We start from the raw sequence: 23,457 nt of genomic DNA on the forward strand, positions 1-23,457 counted from the left end.
TATGAGACACCAACTTATCCCCACACTTTGCTTTGCTTCTTCCAGATGAAATTTACATAAGCAGCATGATTAGTCTGAATTACCTGTATTCAATTTAGTAATAATTTTTATTGACTCTATCCATGGCCTCCTAGAATCCTTAATACCTTCTATAAATCAATGAGTGACTAGTGCAGAGGGAGAGAAAATTTGAATTTTGGCCTTATTAACATGTCTGTTAAAAAGGCTATAATGATCCAAAACCAGGTTGTAACAACAGAAAAGAATGAAGACAAAATGCTTTGGTGGCCTATGAAAAATGGTCCAGTGTGGCCAAAGGTATGCATCAAATTTATAAGAAATATAATTACGATACAATTCTTATAAATTTGATTCATACCTCTGGCGAGGAAGTGCATCCAATTGATGTTGGTGGACAATGCAATGTTGAGTCTGTATGGTGTGACATAAGCACTGGGAAAGAAAAAATAAGAGTAGGTGTGTGTTATAGGCCTAATGAGTATAATGAGCAATTGTGCAGAGAAATAGAGTGGGCCAGTAAATCAGAGTGTCTTATAATGGAGGATTTTAATTTCCCAGCGATTGACTGGAATTTGTAGATTGGTCACTCGCACACTAGCAAGGCTTTTGTGGATTTATTGGATAATTGTTTTCTACAGCACCATGTTGGGGAGGTAACTAGAGGGAGTAAAATACTCTTGATCTGATTATCAGTAGTCACTCTTCATGCATTAAGAATCTGCAGATAAAGGAACCACTAGGTGACAGTGATAACAGTGTGCTGAAGTTGAATTTACTCAAAGAGGGGTAACTACCATCAGGGGTAAAGGGAAGGGTTTTTGCTTTCATAAAGGTGACTACGGTGGTCTGAAACAGTATTTAAATTCTATACAGAGGGACCAACTGATGATGTTACCAACAGCAAATTCAAAATGAGAAGCATTCAAAGAATTAATCTTGGAAACTACTAGGCTTTTCATACCAACTAAGAAATACTGTTCAAGATTTAGGCCTAAATGAATATCAGATGAACTAATTAGACATGTGACAGAGAAGAAAAATGCATGGGATACATATAAATTAATATGTGACGCAAAAGCCTATGATAGATATAAGGTGGACTGTAATCGAGTCACAAAGGTGGTTAGGCAAGTGACGGCAGATTATGAGAAATCTTTGGCAAAGGATGCAAAGAAAAACAGCAAAGAGTTCGTTACCTATGTAAACTCTAGAAGGAAGGAGATGAATCAGATTGGCCTGCTTGATATCGATGGTTCAACTGTTGATGATCCTACTCAGGTGGCAGACAAACTAAATGAATATTTTGCATCTACATTCACAAATAAAAAGCTATTCAGGGAGGGTAATGCCAGACATGTATTAAACTCTGACAGTAAGCTAGATAATCTTGTAATAACTGAGAGTAAAGTGGAGGAGAAATTGTTGAAGATAAACATAAGAAAGGCACCTGGTGTGGATGGAATCTATCCAGTTATATTAAAGGAGGCAGCAAAGGAAGTAAGCAAACACTTGGCCTCCGTAGCCGAGTGGTTATGAGCGGGAGTGCAGTAACACACGCTCTTTGAGTAGACCGGGGTTCAAGCCCCTGACCTCTGAATACGGTCGATCTGCCAACCCGCACTGGACCAGCGTGGCAGATTATGGTCCGTTTCCCTCAGCATGAATTGTTGAGGAGGCTTCCATCCTGCAGTGGGTTGATAATGGCTGCACTTTACTTTTTTTTACTTTGTTAGCCATGAATATGAGAGCTTCCTTGGACTCAGGGGAAATACCCATGGACTGGAGATGTGCAAATATGACTCCAATTCACAAAGAAGGATCAAAGAGAGACACATGTAATTACAGACCTGTTAGTTTAAATTCTGTTCCAGGGAAATTAATGGAGGCACTGGTTAAAGAGGCATTGCAGGATCATCTAGACAAGACTTCAGTTATAGCTCGGACACAGCATGTGTCTGTTAACGGGAAGTCTTGTCTCACCAATTTGATTGGATACTATGATGTAGTCACAAAGGAAATGGATGCAAAGGATAATTTTGATATCTTATATCTGAAGCTTAGAAATGTTTTTGATACTGTTGTACATGGAAGACTGCTGCACAAATTGGAGCAGTATGGCATTGGAGGCAAATTGCTGCTATGTATAAAGGGATGGTTGAGTGGGAGAAGACAGAGAGCGGTAATCAATGGACACTGCTCTTCATGGGCTAATGTTATTAGTGGAATCCCTCAGGGTTCAGTGTTGGGTCCATTGTTTTTTCTGTATTCATCAATGATAATGATATATCAGGCTTAATGTCCAAGTTTGCAGACAATACAAAGGTCGGCAGGGTTGTTAATGACACTAATGACAGTAAGCTGCTGCAACATGATCTAGAAAAGTTGAGCAGATGGGCTGAGAGGTGGCAACTGAAGTTTAACATTGACAAATGTAAAGTAGTGCATATGGGAAGCAATAACCCCAGAGTAACACGTCAACTGTGTGGTACTACACAGAGTGGTAGAGAGTGAAAAGGACCTGTGGGTAATTGTGCAGGCAGATATGAAGTTTTCTAACAGTGCAGACGGTCTGCAAGAGTAGCTCATGGGTGTCTTGTCAATGACATACAGGAATTTTTCTAACAGGGATAAGGTGATTATCCCCTTGTATAAGGCAATGGTCAAGCCACACCTTGAGTACTGTATACAGGTCTGGAGGACTCATTTTAAGAAGGATGTAGAACTGTTGGAACAAGTACAGAGAAGGGCAACAAGAATAGTGAATGGAACAAAGGGTTGCTCTTATGAAGAAAGGCTTAAGTTTTGCAAATTACAGTGTCTGGAGACTAGGCACCTGCAAGGTGATCTGATTGAGGTGTATAAAGCCTTGAATGGTTTGAGCATGCTCAATGCTGATGGGAATCTTCCTCTTGCTCAAAGTAATCACCTGGGAGGGAATAAATTCAAATTGAATAAAGACAGTTGTAGGATAGATGTGTGGAAGTTTGCCTTTAGCCAGCGGGTGGCTGATTGCTGGAACAAACTTCCATCTGTCATTGTAGAAGTTGATAGTTTAAACAGATTCGAGGCAGAACGAGATAAACATTTGGAGCAAGTGGATGGGTGAAATGAGAAGGATGTGTGTGTGTGTTTTTTTTTTTGGGTGATGCTATATAATCTTGCTTTCTTGCATCATGTGCCCTTGCTAATGCTAATTTTGTTTCATCACTCTTAACTCTTTCAACAATCTTTCTAACTTTCCTTCAACTGCATAATTTTTTTTCATTTTGGGCCATTACTTCATTCCTTCTGATTTACTAATTTTGTCATGTATTTATTTCTGATGCCCTAGAACTTGCCATGTGTTGAAAAAACTAAATGAAAACCAAACTGTTCAGCCTATTAATCGTGCTGAAGTGAAGTCATGTTTTTTCTCCATGAACCACTTGTCACATCAACTATATACTTTGTCTAGTTTAGCTCTTAGCAGTTTTTGCTATCCTAAGTGTAACTTCTATTGCACATAGCATCCTTTCAAGAAGAAAGGATGCTATGTGCTGTTGTTTAAAAAATTTACTTTGTAACTATTAACTAACTTTGTAACTAACTGTTAAAGGTCTTGTCTGACCAATTTGATTGTTAGAGGTCTTGTCTGACCAATTTTATTGGATACTATGATGTGGTCACAAAGGAACTGAATGCCAAAAATAATTTTGATATTATATACAGCAGATTCTCGATTTACCGGGATCGGATTAACTGGGACACTTCAAGACTCCAAATTAAAAAAAAAAAAAAAAAAAACACGACCAGAAATCATAAAATTCAAGTAATAAATATAAAGGTATGATGTTTTGCAAGTCATAAATAAGCAACAAGAAGCGGCATTATAAGTGGTCATTGGGAGATTAGTGTACCTATTATCTTTAGTTTAGTAAGCTGCATCATAATGCAAATGTTTAGGTTGTTTGCTAGTGCGTCACGTCGATTGTTGTGTTTCGTCGCACCGCAAAAGGTCAAATTTTGTTTCATTACTTATGTCAGGGATGTCAGTATTATTTTATTTATTTATTATTTTTTTTTGTTTAGAAATTGGCAAATGCAAGAGTTGTGCTTTCAATAAAACAAAAACTTGAAATTATTCAAAAGTTTGAAAATGGTGCATCTGTTAAATCTTAATGAACCATTTTAATGTTGGTGACCAAACCATATACTGACACTAAAAAATAAAGGGAAGCTATTTGATTTAAAATGGACATCATAAAAAATAAAGGGAAGCATCGCATTGGACACGCGAGTAGTGCGTGGCAAGTTTTTTTCGTTTTTTATCTATCGCTATACTTTTTACATAGGTTGCTAAACATTTTTCGATACAGTAAGTCCAAGACTTACATAGCTTCAGACCTACATTATGTCAGACAGAATACGAGAAGCGGTGAAGGGATCAGCACCAATGAAGTCAACTATAATAACCAAGGCTATGAAACACATATCAGTTTTTACAGTACAACAACATGCGTTTTTTCTTCGTCTTATGTTTTCTTTTCTTATGTGCCACTCCGGCTACTTCAACACTGTCCCCAGATAATTTAATTTAACCAATTAAAAATATATAACTATTTTTCTTCATTCTTCTGAGGATATTATGTGGTTTTTGTAATTCTGGCATATCAGGGATATAGTAGCAATATTATATTAGTCATTCCCGAGTTCTTAAAACTCAACTTACGTAAGAAGTCCTGTAACGTGCTCTTACTATATTTTTGGATTAACCGGGAAATTGATTATCCGGGAATTTTATTTTACCATCTATCCCAGAAAATCGAGAGTCTACTGTACTTCGATTTCAGGACAGCTTTTTATACTGTTGCACATTGAAGACTGCTGTATAAATTGGAGAGGTATGGCATTAAGGGTAAGTTGCTACAATGGATAAAGGGATGGTTGAGTGGGAGATGACAGAGAGTGGTAATCAATGGACACTGCTCTTCGTGGACAAATGTTATTAGTGGAGTTCCCCAGGGTTTGGTGTTGGGCCCATTGTTGTTTTGTATATTTATCAATGATATTGATGAGGTTATATCAGTTTAATGTCCAAGTTTGCAGATGATACAAAGTTTGGCAGGGTTGTTACCGACAGTAAAGACAGTATGCTTCTACAACTGGATCTAGATATGTTAGGCAAATGGGCTGAGAAGTGGCAACTGAAGTTTAACATTGACAAATGCAAATTACTGTATATGGGGAGCAATAACCAAAGAGAAACCTACCAACTGATGACGTTGATGACGTTGTAGAGCGGTTATCATCTTTTAAGGGCACAAAAGGTGATATAGTTGTACATGTTGGCACTAATGACATTAAGAGTAGGAGACCAGCGGAATTACTTGACAAGTACAGGTCACTGATGGAAAAAAGCCGTGAATTAGGGTTGAAATTGAAAGTGTCTGCAATTCTGCCCAGACACGATAGGAGGGAGTATATGATGAGAGCCCTGTCAATCAATTCGGCCCTGGAAAGATTGTGCAGGGCTCAAGGGGTAGAATTTTTTTCAGCCTGGTCTGTACTTGTTAACAGGACAGACTGCTTCTACAGGGATGGGATACACTTAAATAGAAAGGGTGCAAGAATGTTTGCTGATGCTATCGAGGCAATGTTAGGTGGGTCGGAAAACTGCTAGATTGGGGGGATACAAGGACTAATAGATTAACAGTAGCCACTGGCAGAGGTGAAAGTGATTCTTGCACTGCTTCTATTGGAATGAGCCGCAGCCTGGAAAATAAGATGCAGGATATTTCAGAGACTGCTGGGAATCATTGGGGTACAAGTAAACACATGGGTTGTGTTAGGGTAGCTAAGAAAAAGAACAGGTGCATCTATACTTGTGTGTACACCAATGCTAGGAGTTTAGTAAATAAATTTGATGAATTTGAGGTATTGCTCAAAACATCAAAGGCAGATATTGTGGGGATTTCAGAGACGTGGTGTCACACAGATATAAGGAATGCAGAACTGGAATTTGGGGAGTACAATGTCTACAGAAAGGATAGATAGGATAGGAAGGGAGGAGGGGTTATGCTATTAGTTAAAAAACACATAAAATCCAAGGAAGTGAAGCCAGTCGACATCGCTGGACAGTGCAGTGTCGAGTCAGTTTGGTGTGACATAAGCATTGGGAGATCAAAATTGAGAGTAGGAGTGTGCTATAGGCCTAATGACTCTGATGAGTATAATAAGAAACTGTTCGGAGAAATAGAGTGGGCCAGTAAATCAGAGAGTCTTATAATGGGGGATTTTAATTTCCCAGATATTGACTGGAATTTGGGGGCTGGTCACTCACACAGTAGCAAGGCTTTTGTGGATTTATTGGATGATTGTTTTCTACATCAGCATGTTCGGGAGGCAACTAGAGGGAGTAATACTCTTGATTTGATTATCAGTAGTGATTCTTCATGCATTAAGAATCTGCAGATAAATGAACCACTTGGTGGCAGTGATCACAGTGTGCTGAAGTGGGAGTTACTCAAAGAGGTAACTACCATTAAGGGTAAAGGGAAGGGCTATTGCTTTCGTAAAGGCGACTACAATGGACTGAGACAGTATTTAAATTCTATACAGTGGGATCAACTGATGATATTGCCAACAGCAAATTCAAAATGGGAAGCATTCAAAGAACTTATCGTGGAAGCTACTAGGCTTTACATACCAACTAAGAAATATTGTTCAAGGTTTAAGCCTAAATGGTTGTCAGATGAACTAATGAGGCATATGGCAGAGAAGAAAAATGCATGGGATACATACAAATTAACACGTGACACAGACGCCTATGATAGATACAAGTTGATCTGTAACCAAGTTACAAAGGAGGTTAGGCAGGCGAAGGCAGATTACGAGAGATCCTTGGCAAGGGATGCAAAGAAAAACAGCAAAGAGTTCTTTACTTATGTAAACTCTAGAAGGAAGGGGATGAATCAGATTGGTCCACTTGAGATCGATGGGTCAACTGTTGATGACCCTGCTCAGGTAGCTAACAAACTAAATGAATATTTTGCATCGACATTCACACATGAGGAGTTATTCAGTGAGGGGAATGCCAGAGGTGTATTCAACTCTAGCAGTAAGCTAGAGAATCTTGTAATAACTGAGAGCAAAGTGGAGGAGAAATTGTTGAAGATAAACACAAGAAAGGCACCTGGGGTGGATGGGATCTATCCAGTTATATTAAAGGAGGCAGCAAAGGAGGTAAGCAAACCCTTAGCCATAATTATGAGAGCTTCCTTGGACTCAGGGGAGGTACCCATGGACTGGAGATGTGCAAATGTGACCCCAATTCACAAAGGGGGATCAAAGGCTGACACAAGTAATTATAGACCTGTGAGTTTAACTTCTCTTCCCGGAAAATTAATGGAGGCACTGGTGAAAGAAGCACTGCAGGATCATCTAGACAAGACTTCAGTTATAGCTAGGACACAGCATGGTTTTGTTAAGGGTAGGTCTTGCCTGACCAATTTGATTGGATACTATGATGCAGTCACAAAAGAACTGGATGCAGGGAATAACTTTGATATTATATACTTGGATCTTAGAAAGGCTTTTGATACTGTTGCACATGGAAGACTGCTGCACAAATTGGAGCAGTGTGGCACTGGAGGCAAATTGCTGCTATGGATAAAGGGGTGGTTGAGGGGGAGAAGACAGAGAGTGGTAATCAATGGACACTGCTCATCATGGACTAATGTTATTAGTGGAGTCCCTCAGGGTTCAGTATTGGGTCCTTTATTGTTTTCTGTATTTATAAATGATATTGATGATGGTATATCAGGCTTAATGTCCAAGTTTGCAGACGATACGAAGGTTGGCAGGGTTGTCAAGGACACTACTGACACTATGCTGCTGCAACAGGATTTGGAAAGGTTGAGCAGATGGGCTTCGAGGTGGCAAATGAAGTTTAACATTGACAAATGTAAAGTACTACATATGGGAAACAGCAACCCCAGAGCAACGTATCAACTCTGTGGTACTACACTGACAGTGGTAGAGAATGAAAGGGACCTGGGGGTGGTTGTGCAGGCAGATATGAAGTTCTTTGAGCAGTGCAGACGGGCTGCAAGAGTAGCTCATGGTGTATTGTCAATGATATATAGGAATTTTTCTAGCAGGGATAAGGAGGTGATTATTCCCTTGTATAAGGCAATGGTCAGGCCACACCTAGAGTACTGTATACAGGCCTGGAGGCCTCATTTCAAGAAGGATGTAGAGCTGCTGGAACGAGTACAGAGAAGGGCAACTAGATTGGTGAATGGGACAAAGGGGTGCTCTTACGAAGAAAGGCTTAAGTTTTGCGAATTACAGTGTCTGGAAACTAGGCACCAGCGAGGTGATCTGATAGAGGTGTACAAAGCCTTGAATGGTTTGAGCATGCTCAATGCTGATGGGATTCTTCCTCTTGCTTAGAATAATCACCTGAGAGGGCATAAATTCAAATTGAGGAAAGACAGATGTAGGATAGATGTGCGGAAATTTGCCTTTAGCCAGCGGGTGGTTGGTGGGTGGAACAGACTTCCATCCCTTGTCGTGGAAGTTGATTGCCTAAATAAGTTTAAGGCTCAGCTGGACAGGTATTTCGAACGAACAGAGGGGTGAAGTGGAAGTGGTTATTTTTATTTATTTATGTTACTTTTTTTTTTTTTTTTTTTGGCTGATGCTGCATAAGCTTGCTTTCTTGCATCAAATGCCTCTACTAATGCTAATGCTAACTGTGTGGTACTACACTCAGGGAAGTGGAAAGTGAAAAAGACCTGGGGATAATTGTGCATTCAAATATGAAGTTCGCTGAGCAGTGCAGACAGGCTGCCAGGGCAGGTCGTGGAGCCTTGTCAATGATATATAGGAATTTTGCTGGCAAGAACAGGGATGTGATTATTCCATTATACAAGGCAATGGTCAGGCCACACCTAGAGTACTGTGTACAGGACTGGAGGCCTCATTTTAGGAAGAATGTAGAGCTGCTAGAATGAGTAGAAAGAAGGGATACAAGATTAGTGAGAGGAACAAAGGAGTGCTCTTACGAAGAAAGGCTTAAGTTCTGCAAATTGCAGCATCTGGAGACTAGGCACCTGCGAGGTGATCTGATCGAGGTGCATAAAGCCTTGAATGGGTTGAGCAAGCCGAATGCTGGTGGGATTCTTCCTCTTGCTGAGATAAAGAACCTAAATAAATTTAAGGCTGAGCTGGACAGGCAATTTGGAACAAATGGAGAGGTGAAAAAGTTTTTTTTTTTTTTTTTTTTGGCTGATGCTGCATAAGCTTGCTTTCTTGCATCGTATGCCTCTACTAATGCTAACTAATATAATGCACTTGACAAATGGTAGCTGTGTTCCCTTCCAGAGGTAGCTGTTTATAATTAGCATTCCGCTGATATATTCTTTTATAACATCTCTAGCTGAGGGGAGAAATTGGATGTCTACAGAAATTAGTCTCTGACTAGTCCTGTTGCTTAGGAAAATTACTCTGCAACTGTATGTTGAAGTGAATATAAATTTTTAGCTAATTTCCACTCTTGGAAATATGGTAGTAATATGTATAGTAGATACAAATATATACAGTATTCACTTTTTCCAGTTTCCAGTATGAAATTGCTAGTTCTTTGAACATGTTACTTCTTTTCGCATTTCATTTTGGGAGACACGATCATACCCATAGTATATCCAAAACTGCAGTACGAAGCGGTGCATTATATTGAGGTTGCACCATATTTCAAAATTTTTCTGAAGCACTAACATTCTTTTGGATATGTTTATGTGTTTCAAAACTTCTACACCTTGTTTCGAGGAGTTACTATCTTTCTTTACATTTTGATGAATATCATAATTCAGTATTCCAAAATGTATTTGTGGAGTTAGATATGTTTCTTTTAGATTAACTACCATTCATTTCAAATGATGCATTGGGTCTTTTAGCCCATCATCAATTCCTCTTATGCCTCTGCAGTTCTATTAAATAATATTTTCAATTATTTACCTATGATGATGTTAGATTGATCTGACTGCTTTTTAGCATTAGCATTTAGTAGAGGTATATAATGCAAGAAAGCAAGCTTATGCAGCATCAGCCAAAAAAAAAAAAAAAAAACACTCCGATTTCACCCCCTCCGTTTGTTCCAAATACCTGTCCATCTCAGCCTTAAATTTATTTAAGCTATCAACTTCCACAACAAAAGATGAAAGTCTGTTCCACCAATCAACTACCCGCTGGCTAAAAGAAAACTTCTGCACATCTATCCTACAACTGTCTTTCCTCAATTTGAATTATTCCCTCTCAGGTGATTATTCTGAGCAAGAGGAAGAATTCCATCAGCATTGAGCATGCTCAAACCATTCATACACCTCAATAAGATCACCTTGCAAGTGCCTAGTCTCCAAACACTGTAATCTGCAAAACTTAAGCCTTTCTTTGTAAGAGCAACCCTTTGTTCCAATCACTAATCTTGTTGCCCTTCTCTGTACACCTAGCTGCTTTGTGCCTTTCTTAACATGATCTTTTTGGGGAATACTGGATAACATATTTCCATAGCTTCTTCAAGGTGCATAAAGTATTTGTGGAGTTAGATATGTTATGATATGTCAATAATGTTATTTTGTCGTTTTTCAAAGTTATCAAAGACCCATTTCATCGTTATATACATGCTTTTGCTGAGACTTGGTGATGTAACAGATTTGATATCACTATATGTCATTTCTCCAGTAACAAAGAGTCCTGATGAGAGTCTCTTGTGGAGACAGAAAAGGCTCTTGATTCATTATATACAATAGTTTGTGGCCATTCTATGACTGATATATTTGTAGGAAGAGAGATTTACATTTGTATTGATTTTGTTTGTTGTTTTTTTAATACTGATACATAAGACTGAGACCGGCCTCCGTAGCCGAGTGGGCAGGAGCAGGAGTGCAAGCACACGCTCTTTGAGTAGACCGGGGTTCAAGCCCCTGACTGCTGAATACGGTCGATCTGCCAACCCACACTGGACCAACGTGGCAGATTATGGTCCATTTCCCTCAGAATGAATTGTTGAGGAGGCTTCCATCCTACAGTGGGTGCAGGTAAATCAAAATTGAGAGTAGGAGTGTGCTATAGGCCTAATGACTCTGATGAGTATAATAAGATACTGTACAGGGAAATAGAATGGGCCAGTAAATCAGAGAGTCTTATAATGGGGGATTTTAATTTCCCAGATATTGACTGGAATTTGTGGGTTGGTCACTCACACACTAGCAGGGCTTTTGTGGATTTATTGGATGATTGTTTTCTACACCAGCATGTTCGGGAGGCAACTAGAGGGAGTAATACTCTTGATCTGATTATCAGTAGTGATTCTTCATGCATTAGGAATCTGCAGATAAAGGAACCACTGGGTGGCAGTGATCACAGTGTGCTGAAGTGGGATTTACTCAAGGAGGTAACTACCATCAGAGGCAAAGGGAAGGGTTTTTGCTTTCGTAAAGGCGACTATGATGGTCTGAGACAGTATTTAAATTCTATACAGTGGGACCAACTGATGATGTTACCAACAGCAAATTCAAAATGGGAATCATTCACGGAACTAATCTTGGAAGCTACCAGGCTTTACATACCAACCAAGAAATATTGTTCAAGGTTCAGGCCTAAATGGTTGTCAGATGAACTAATGAGACATATGGAAGAGAAGAAAAATGCATGGGATACATACAAATTAATGGGTGACATGGAAGCCTATGATAGATATAAGTTGGTCTGTAACCAAGTCACAAAGGAGATTAGGCAGGCAAAGGCAGATTATGAGAAATCCTTGGCAAAGGACGCAAAGAAAAACAGAAAAGAGTTCTTTACCTATTTAAACTCAAGACGGAAAGGGATGAATCAGATTGGTCCACTGGATGTTGATGGTTCAACAGTTGAGGATCCTGCTCAGGTGGCTAACAATCTAAACGAGTATTTTGCATCTACATTCACACATGAGGAGTTATTCAGGAAGGGGAATGTCGTAGGTGAAGTAAACATTGGCAGTGAGCTAGATTATTTTCTAATAACTGAGGGGAAAGTGGAGGAGAAATTGCTGAGGATAAACATAAAAAAGGCACCAGGGGTGGATGGGATCTATCCAGTTATATTAAAGGAGGCAGCAAAGGAAGTAAGCAAACCCCTAGCCATAATTATGAGAGCTTCTTTGGACTCAGGGGAGGTACCCATGGACTGGAGATGTGCAAATGTAACCCCAATTCACAAAGGAGGATCAAAGGCTGACACAAGTAATTACAGACCTGTTAGTTTAACTTCGGTTCCAGGAAAATTAATGGAGGCACTGGTTAAAGAAGCACTGCAGGATCATCTGGACAAGAATTCAGTTATAGCTCAGACACAGCATGGTTTTGTTAAGGGCAGGTCTTGTCTGACCAATTTGATTGGATACTATGATGTAGTCACAAAAGAACTGGATGCAGGGAATAACTTTGATATTATATATTTGGATCTTAGAAAGGCTTTTGATACTGTTGCGCATGGAAGACTGCTGCACAAATTGGAGAAGTGTGGCATTGGAGGCAAATTGCTGCTATGGATAAAGGGATGGTTGAGTGGCAGAAGACAGAGAGTGGTAATCAATGGACACTGCTCAACGTGGACTAATGTTATTAGTGGAGTTCCTCAGGGTTCAGTGTTGGGTCCATTGTTGTTTTCTGTATTTATAAATGATATTGATGATGGTGTATCAGGCTTAATGTCCAAGTTTGCAGATGATACCAAGGTTGGCAGGGTTGTTAAGGACACTACTGATACTATGCTGCTGCAACAGGATCTGGAAAGGTTGAGCAGATGGGCTGAGAGGTGGCAAATGAAGTTTAACATTGACAAATGTAAAGTACTACATATGGGAAACAGTAACCCCAGATCAACGTATCAACTCTGTGGTACTACGCTGGCAGTGGTAGAGAATGAAAAGGACCTGGGGGTAATTGTGCAGGCAGATATGAAGTTCTCTGAGCAGTGCTGACGAGCTGCAAGAGTAGCTCATGGTGTCTTGTCAATGATATACAGGAATTTTTCTAGCAGGGATAAGGATGTGATTATTCCCTTGTATAAGGCATTGGTCAGGCCACACCTTGAGTACTGTATACAGGTCTGGAGGCCTCATTTCAAGAAGGATGTAGAGCTGCTCGAACGAGTACAGAGAAGGGCAACAAGATTAGTGAATGGAACAAAGGGTTGCTCTTACGAAGAAAGGCTTAAGTTTTGCAAATTACAGAGCCTGGAAACTAGGCATCGGCGAGGTGATCTGATAGAGGTGTATAAGGCTTTGAATGGCTTGAGCATGCTCAATGCCGATGGGATTCTTCCTCTTGCTCAGAATAATCACCTGAGAGGGCATAAATTCAAATTGAGGAAGGACGGATGTCGGATAGATGTGCGGAAATTTGCCTTTAGCCAGCGGGCAGTTGGTTTGTGGAATAGACTCCCATCGCTTGTTGTTGAAGTTGATAGCCTAAATAAATTTAAGGCTCAGCTGGACAGGTATTTCGAACGAACAGAGGGGTGAAATGGGAGTAGTGTTTTTTTTTCTTTTTTTTTTTTTTTTTTGTTTTTTTTTGGCTGATGCTGAATAAGCTTGCTTTCTTGCATCATATGCCTCTACTAATGCTAATGCTAATAATGGCTGCACTTTACTTTTTTTTATAAGACTGAGAATGATGTGTTGACTGAAACACAAAGTGTTGTCTTCGTGTTTCAGGATAATATCAGACGATTTTCTGTTTTACATTTTTGTATCTCCTTTCCTAGAATTCACATGTTCAAGAGAAAGCAGGATTTTTGACCATTGAGAGTGCCATGATAAAATAGGACAATCCAACTGTGTGTGGTCTTTTGACTCGCACATCAGACAGGTAGCATCCCCTTGGCAAGCATTCTGTGAGTGACCAAAATGCTGACATTTGAAATACCTACCATATTTCCCCATGTATAAGATGCACCTTAATTTTGGGGCCCGAAATTTGAAAAAAAAAATGCATTACATAAAGTTATTGAACTTTTATTCATCATAAAATTCATACAACTCATCATTGTCAAAACTCCCATCCATTAGCTTGTCCTCATCTGTGTCTGATGATGAATCACTGTCTTCATATATTGCCTCGTCCTCAGTTCTATGGCATTTGAAATGCCACACTTCTTAAATGACTTGACAACGATCTCAATCTTGATATTATCCCAGGATCTTTTCACCCAGGTACAAACTTCTCCTATAGTTGGTTTCTTCACTCTTCCTGCTGGTGTCAAATTGTCCCCAGAAGACTTCATCCATTGGTTCCATTCATCTCTCATGGCAGCTTTGAAGGGTTTGTTAATGCTGACATCAAGTGGTTGGAGCTGGGATGTCAAGCCTACAGGTATGACAGCAAGTTTTGTTTTTTGCTCTGCAGCAATCTTCTTTGTATTTTTTGTTATGTGTGTCCTGAACTGATCAAGCACCAATAGGGCAGGTTTGCGTAAGAGCCCACCTGGTCTCCTGCTCCAAACATTTTATCAAACCAGATCTTCATCCCATCCTGATCCATCCAACCCTTGTCATGAACGTGGACAATCACTTCTCGAGGAATGTCTTCTTTTGGCATTGTTTTGCATTTGAAAATCAGCATAGGAGGCAGCTTGGTTCCGTCAGCACAACTAGCTAGAACAACTGTATTATAATGGCTCTTTTCATGTCCACTTGTCTTCACAGTTACAGTTTTCACCCCCTTCTTATCAACAGTTCTGTTACTTGGGACATCAAATTGAAGGGGGACTTTGTCCATATTTGCAATCTGTCCCAGCTCAAACTGATGTGTCTTCCAACATTGAATGACAAAATGATGAAATTCAAGGACCTTCTGCTCATAGCTTTCAGGCATCTTTTGGGCAAGTCTGGTGCATGTATGCATGCTTAGTCCATTCCGTTTCATGAACCTGAAGCACCAATTGTGTCCTCCTTTGAAATCAGTAACTTCTTTTTCATCAGCAGTTCTTGCCTCATGCTGAACCATCTTTGTGGACACAGGAATTCCAATTGCCCTTTGCTCCTCAATCCATATCTTCAATTCGCTCTCTAAATCAGGCCATTTTGCTGACTTGCCTCTAATGGCCTTCTTCTGCCTTGGCGTTTTCAGTAGGGTTTCTTCTTCCCATAGCCAGTCTCGGCTTGTTTTCTCAGTTGGAGGAGGACCAAACTTACATTCAGCAGCACAATTTCCATTCACTTTTGCAAACTGGATCACTTTTAACTTGAATTCAGCACTGTACGAAAATCTTTTCTGAGCCATTTCTGGGCAGTCAGCAAATCCCATTCCATAATCACCCCTTTAGATGTATTTAGGCAGTTATGTGAGATTACAGACACAACAGAATTGCAAATTTCATTACCATAAGTAACTTATTTGATTGTCTCTTCTGGGTTGTTTCAACTGACAGATTTCCAACTAAATTCTTTATCAAGTTAGAGGTCCTGCAATTGCCTGTATGCTTTTTTTGTATTAGAAATAGAGACAATTTTCCAAAAATTTGTTCAGACAATGAATGCATTACAAGAAAGGCTGGTATGTTAGTCATGGAGGAACCAAATTTGACTCTCTTGTTCTGTGATTCTTCCAGGTTGTCATTTCCTATTATTGTGGCACCTGTAGATTGAAGTGTTAGTAGATTCCTTGGAAACTCCTTTTCATCCTGGATATCAATATATATCCAGAATAAATTTAGAAACTTTAATTTTAAAATAAGTTTCTAGAGTTACTATTAAAAGTATTGTTACATTTTTATAATCTTTTAATTTGATTTTTAATTATTTTAATTAACTTGTCTAAAGCAAATAATAAGTTCAGTGAAGTGGAGTAATTTTATGGTTAATATAGTAAGCAGAATGATATCTTACCAATAAATGTGATACCATAAATGCAGTTTGCACAAAAAATAGTAAAAATTATTTAATTATGTATTCTGGTGAGATGAAAACAACATATAAAATATGTTGTTCATCATGCAAATTTAAAAAATGTCAAATAGGTCAATTTTACTATTTTCACTCACCTATGTTGTGCCTTGAAATTATTTGCAAATTCTTCTATACTTTTTAGACTTGACAAGTCAAGATGTATGGCAGAGAGATTAGCATTTGGCTAAAATAAGCAAATATTAATTTTAAAATAATGCTGTAGTTTCTCTTAAAAATTAATAATAACATAATTAATAATTAAATTTATTAAATAATTAATTAAATGATAAGTTAATAATAAATAACACAACAGCACACACATAAGTGTAACTTTTAACACAAATTTTTCTTTCAGATTTAAAAAAAAAAAAAAAAAAAAAAATTATAGGTGTAAAAATTCCAGGAGAGAGGAAAAACTCCTGCAAGAACAGCAGGGATTTTTCCCAGATAGTCCTTGAAACATTTTGATTTTGAGGCACACATATCCCCCCCCCACAATGACCTTGCAAATTTAACACTCTCACCTTTTATAAAAGAAACACTTGGCCAAGATTTTATCAAAATGATCCAATATTAAAATCTTTTCCTCATCTCATCTTATCCCATCCTATCCATCCAATCTCATTTATTTATATGCCAGCATCATGCATGACACTGGAATACAAATAAAACTAAGGGACATAACCCCCACACTCAGTTAAAGAGCTGGCTCAAGAGGCTGGTGTCCCAATGTAGTGATGAGCATAATCAAGAGCTTATAACTTTTTTTCTTTTTTTTTTATGAAAACCCCAAACACGAGAGGTATTAGAACCTATAATACTTAGTACATGCTTGGGTTGGAGGTTGAGAAGATGAAAGAAGATAGTTGTTGACATTAGACTTAAACTTCTGTAGACTGTAATTTTCAGGAAATACGTATGGAGGAAGGTTGTTCCAGAAAACAGCAGCAGAATGAATAAACAAGGAAGATGAAAAGTTGGTTCTGTGAGTTTGACGTCAAACATTAAATGCATGTTGGCTGGTGGCACCAAGTGTTCGAACTGTTTTTAGCATTAGTAGAGGCATATGATGCAAGAAAGCAAGCTTATGCAGCATCAGTCAAAAAAAAAAAAAAACCTCCCATTTCACCCCTCCATTATTATTGATTCCTCCATTACTTTAGAAAGAGTTACAAATGCCTGTCCAGCTCAGCCTTAAATTTATTTAGGCTATTAGTTTCCACAACAAAAGATGGAAGCCTGTTCCATCTGTTTTGAAAGAGAGAGCAGGAATTATAGAAGCCAATTCAGAAGAACAGTGCCCATGGAAGTATCTGTAGAAAAGGCATGCAGCAGAAACAGTACGTCTATGAGACAGCAAGTGGAGAGACTGTTAGAGAGGAGTTGGGGGCACTGCCCAGGATGTGGAAACAATATTCCACAGGCAGATTTGCGATTTATACAGAGTAAACAGCTGTTTGGAAGAAAATGCCGTGAGAGAAAGAGAAAATCAAGTTTTTTAGATGCAGAGGAAACAATATTTGTAATGTGCTTGTGCCAAGAATCCCCAAAAGAGATATATCAACTAGCCTAGAAATCGGAGTGTCACAAAAGATAAGCATAGGAGCAGAATAATCCTTTTTGCGAGATATAAGACAAGACTGAGTTTTAGAAAGATTGAAATCAACTAAGTTGTCTTTGCCCCACTGGAGAATTACCTGGAGATCGGCATTTAAGGAATTGGTAGTGGATATTCGAGAAGTTGAAGCTGATTGAGCAGGGTAGGGTTTCTCAAAATGGAAAGTGGAATGCAATGTGCTATCATTGCATTCCACTTTACAGTGGTCCAAATCTAGTTTGGACTGATTAATGACGCTATACAATTGTTGTGAGCTTTGTTGTAGTTAGAAAATGAAACTGAATAATTGGAAACAAGCCAATTACGATATGCAATGTTCTGCTCTTGAACAGCCTTAGCACATTTATTGGAAAACCAAGGTTTAGATAAAGGATGAGATTTTAAAGTGGAGTGTGGAATAAATGATTCCATTCCTACAAGAATAATTTCACTGACACGATCTGAGCAAACATTGACATCAGAAGTTTTGAAACAGTAATCCGACCAAGGAAAAGAAGAAAAGAAATCTCGCAGGTCATCCCATTTTGCATTCTTGTAATGCTAAGCAATACGAGGTTGGGAATAGGAATACGAGGTTGGGAATCTTCTCCAACGGCTCCATTGGAGAAGAGACAATCACCAAGTTGTGATCTGAGGTACCTAAAAGACCACTCACTTCGACCATGTACTTCGAAGGGTTGTTTGTGAGAAAAAGATCAAGCGTGTTGGCTGTATGGTTGGGATTGTCCGGTATTCTTGTAGGTAAATGAACAATCTGTGCAAGGTCATTAGAAATTGCAAAAGCTTGAGCATCTCGACCAGCTGGGTCAGTGTGACTAGAAAACAGAAGCCAGCTGGAGTTGTGAACGTTAAAATCACCAAGGAAAATTACCTCACTGTTAGGAAAGTTGGACTGGAGAAAGTCAAGTTGCAAAGAGAGAAAGTCAAAGAGCTCTAAGTGATTAGTGGAGTTGACAAACTTTGAACTAGACAAACATTTGGAGTGACCGGATGGGTGAAATGGGAAGTTTTTTTGTTTTGTTTTTTTTGCTGATGCTGTATAAGCTTGCTTTCATGCATGATATGCCTCAACTAATGCTTATGACTGTTGGGGTGTTGAACATAGCTTTCAAGGCCTTAGCTTTGATATAGACAATGATCCACAGAAGTAAAAAGAAAAGCTTTGTGATCACTTAATGGATAGAAGGCAGTAGATTTGAACTAAAAGTGCAAAAGGTGCTATTACTTAGAAATTTTTCAGAAATGTAAGAAGCATAGCACATAATAGGACAAAATGGTTTAAACCCAATTTAAATTATATATTCTTGCTAACTAGACATGGCTCATTTAATGCAGAACTCAACCAGTTAGGTATTTCTGATAGAACTACATGTTATTGTGGACTAGAGGAAACATGGGAGCTTTTCATATACTACTGTCAAGAATACACAGACCTAAGGCAGGATTTGATCTCTGTAGCCCCTAGTTTAGCCAGACTTGAGGAGAGCAATAAGAGTCTCTGATTGCAACTGAGGATGATTTCCCTGCATTTCAAACTTATGCTGGGTCGGTGTTTCAAGGATGCCTTGTCCTGCTATGTTATGAAGAATTGTGGAACAATTTGAGATTCAGAATGGAAAAGCATCGTTGGAGTAGGTATGGATATGTAGTTCAGTCATAAACATCACAGGAGTAGTGTCACGAGTGTGACACTACTCCTCTGATGCTTATGACTGAATTACTGCTCTGAGGTGAGTTACTACAAGGTTGTAGTGCAACGCCTTGTGCTGCTAACTGACTGAACCTGCACGACCAAGTAACTTCTTGTGCTAATGATCAGAGAAAGTGAGTTACTGTGTCATAATGCAGCTCCTTGTGCTTCTGATTGACTGAATTAATGCACGATCAATGGACTTCTTGTGCTTAATGACCACAGAGCAGGCTAGGATGGATCATACATATCCTTCTGCTGCTTGTGACTGAACTACCACAGTGTCAGGATGCCATGATAAAACTCCTTGTGCTGCTGGCCAACTGATGTCTCCAGTTGCAATAACTGATGATACTATTCATCTGTATTGTATGATATTATCTAAACAATATTAAAAATAGGTGGTGGTGTTGCCAGAAAAGATGGATGGGACTGCCCAGTATAATAAATAAATAATGTCCTTTCTGTGCACATTGCACTCTCGATACTCAAACTCTACATTCCTTTTGTTTGAGTGATACCATGTCTCTGATATCTCTATAATGCCTGCATTTGATTACTTGATCAGTAATTCAAATTTATCAAATTATTTACAATGCTACCAGCATTAGTGTACATATAAATATACATGCACCTGTTCTTAGACTTACTTATTGTAACATAATACCCATGCATGTATTTACTTGTTCCATGATGACCCATAGCAGCCAAATCCCCAACCTCAACACCTTTCTTTCCAGGCTGGCTACTTGCATGTTCCAATAGAAGCTAGCTGTGCAAGAATCACTTTCACTTCTTCTTGCACCACTAGTTAATCTATCAGTCTATATATACCCCTACTCCAAGCTAGCAGTTTCCTAACCCACTTAACAGTATCAACAAATATTCTTGCACCTCTTCTATTTAAGCACATTCCATCCCTGTAAAAACACTATCTTCTATTAACAAGTACAGACCACACTGAAAAAAATTCTACCCCACAAGTCTTGCACAGTCTATCAAAGGCAACTTGATTTACAAGGCTCTCAACATCTACTTTCTCCTATCGTGTCTGGGTAGAATTACAGTCACTTTCAAATTTAATCCTAACTCACAACTTTTTCCCAACATGGCTTTGTGTAATGAGTGTAAGTTATATCTGAGTGACAATATGTCTCCGATATCCCTACTAAGTCTGCATTTGATAACTCAACCAATACTTCAAATTCATCAAATTTATTTACTATGCTCCTAGCATTAGGGTACATGCATGTATACATGCACCTCTTCTTATTCTTAGTTATCCTAACACAGCCCATTAAACAACTTTTCTTTCCCACAGCCTTTAGAAAAACATTCATATTGTAGTTTTCAAGATATTGTGAAGTTGCTAGTCCATTTCATTAGACATTTTAGGAAATGAACCTCAGGATGAGTGGAAAATCTTGAAATTTATGTAGATTGAATGAAATAATGTATTGCATACTGACGACTAAAGAAAATATACTGATCTGACACAATCATCTGGCAAGCTAAAATAAACAAATGTTACTAAATAATCTAGGTACCTTTGCATTATTAGCATTAGCATTAGTTGAGGCATATGAAGAAAGAAAGAAAGCAAGCTTATACAGCACCAGCCAATAAAAAAAAATATAAAAACATTCCCATTTCACCCATCCAGTCACTCCAAATGTGTGTCTAGTTCAGCCTTAAATTTATTTAAGCTATCAATTTCCACAACAACAGATGGAAGTCTGTTCCAGCAATATTCTTGCACCTCTTCACCTCTTCTATTTGAGCATATTCCATCGCTGTAAAAACACTATCTTCTATTAACAAGTACAGACCACACTGAAAAAAATTCTACCCCACAGGTCTTGCACTGGCTAACTACCCACTGGCTAAAGGCAAACTTCCACACATTTATTCTACAACTGTCTTTCCTCAATTTGAATCTATGCCCCTTCAGGTTCATAATCTGAGCAAGTGGAAAAATCCCATCAACATTGAGCCTGCTCAAACCATTCACGGCCTTATACACCTCAATCAGGTCACCTTGCAGTTTCCAAGTCGACAGACACTGAAATTTGCAAAACTTAACCCTTTCTTGGGAAAAGCACCCCTTTGTTCCTCTCACCAATCTTGCTGCCCTTCTTTGTACTCGTTCTACCAACTTTACATCCTTCCTAAAATGAGGCCTCCAGACCTGTATACAGTACTCAAGGTGTGGCCTGACCATTGCCTTATACAAAGGGATAATCACCTCCTCGTCTCTGCTAGCAAATTTCCTATAGCATTAGCATTAGCATTAGTAGAGGCATTTGATGCAAGAAAGCAAGCTTATGCAGCATCAGCCAAAAAAAAACCCATTTCCACTTCACCCCTCTGTTCGTTCAAAATAACTGTCCAGCTGAGCCTTAAACTTATTTAGGCTATCAACCTCCACTACAAGGGATGGAAGTCTGTTCCGCCAACCAACCACCCGCTGGCTAAAGGCAAATTTCCGCACGTCTATCCTACATCTGTCTTTCCTCAATTTGAATTTATGCCCTCTCAGGTGATTTTTCTGAGCTAGAGGAAGAATCCCATCAGCATTGAGCATGCTCAAACCATTCAAGGCTTTATACACCTCTATCAGATCACCTCGCTGGTGCCTATTCTCCATACACTGTAATTTGCAAAACTTAAGCCTTTCTTCGTATTAGCACCCCTTTGTTCCATTCACTAATCTTGTTGCCCTTCTCTGTACTCGTTCCAGCAGCTCTACATCCTTCTAGAAATGAGGCCTCCAGACCTGTATACAGTACTCTAGGTGTGGCCTGACCATTGCCTTATACAAGGGAATAATCACTTCCTTATCCCTGCTGGAAAAATTCCTGTATATCATTGACAATACTCCATGAGCTACTCTTGCAGCCCGTCTGCACTGCTCAGAGAACTTCATATCTGCCTGCACAACCACCCCCAAGTCCCTTTCATTCTCTACCACTGTCAGTGTAGTACCACAGAGTTGATACGTTGCTCTGGGGTTGCTGTTTCCCATGTGTAGTACTTTACATTTGTCAATGTTAAACTTCATTTGCCACCTCTCAGCCCATCTGCTCAACCTTTCCAGATCCTGTTGCAGTAGCATAGTGTCAGTAGTGTCATTGCAACCCTGCCAACCTTTGTATCGTCTGCAAACTTGGACATTAAGCTTGATATACCATCATCAATATCATTTATAAATACAGAAAACAATAATGGACCCAACACTGAGCCCTGGGGGACTCCACTAATAACATTAGTCCACGATGAGCAGTGTCCACTGATTACCACTCTCTGTCTTCTCCCCCTCAACCACCCCTTTATCCATAGCAGCAATTTGCCTCCAATGTCACACTGCTCCAATTTGTGTAGCAGTCTTCCATGTGCAACAGTATCAAAAGCCTTTCTAAGATCCAAGTATATAATATCAAAGCTATTCCCTGCATCGTTCTTTTGTGACTGCATCATAGTATCCAATCAAATTGGTCAGGCAAGACTTCCCCTTAACAAAACCATGCTGTGTCTGAGCTATAACTGAAGTCTTGTCTAAATGATCCTGCAGTGCTTCTTTAACCAGTTCCTCCATTAATTTTCCTGGAACAGAAGTTAAGCTCACAGGTCTATAATTACTTGTGTCAGCCTTTGATCCTCCTTTGTGAATTGGGGTCACATTTGCACATTTCCAGTCTATGGGTACCTCCCCTGAGTCTAAGGAAGCTCTCATAATTATGGCTAAGGGTTTGCTTACTTCCTTTGCTGCCTCCTTTAATATAACTGGATAGATCCCATCCACCCCGGGTGCCTTTCTTGTGTTTATCTTCAACAGTTTCTCCTCCACTTTACTCCCAGTTATTTCAAGATTCTGTAGCTTACTGCTAGAGTTGAATACACCTCTGGCATTCCCCTCGCTTTATAACTCCTCATGTGTGAATGTCAATGCAAAATATTCATTTAGTTTGTTAGCTACCTGAGCAGGATCATCAACAGTTGACCCATCAATATCAAGTGGACCAATCTGATTCATCCCCTTCCTTCTAGAGTTTACATAAGTAAAGAACTCTTTGCTGTTTTTCTTTGCATCCCTTGCCAAGGATTTCTCGTAATCTGCCTTCGCCTGCCTAACCTCCTTTGTAACTTGGTTGCATATCA

At 39.1% G+C, this 23,457-nt stretch overlaps 1 protein-coding gene across 1 annotated transcript in view; it reads right to left on the bottom strand.

The window, feature by feature from the left end:
* Nucleotides 1-23,457, bottom strand: part of Wwox (WW domain-containing oxidoreductase) — a 190,983-nt gene that overhangs the window by 50,514 nt on the left and 117,012 nt on the right. The window contains exon 6 of the mRNA XM_090384097.1: nucleotides 16,087-16,175. Within this exon, the coding sequence (XP_090240223.1) occupies nucleotides 16,087-16,175 (89 nt within the window). The remainder of the gene's footprint in view (nucleotides 1-16,086; nucleotides 16,176-23,457) is intronic.

The sequence above is a fragment of the Mastigoproctus giganteus genome, chromosome 10 (genome assembly GCF_048544385.1).
Source record: "Mastigoproctus giganteus isolate SK-2022 chromosome 10, ASM4854438v1, whole genome shotgun sequence".
NCBI lineage: Eukaryota > Metazoa > Arthropoda > Arachnida > Uropygi > Thelyphonidae > Mastigoproctus > Mastigoproctus giganteus.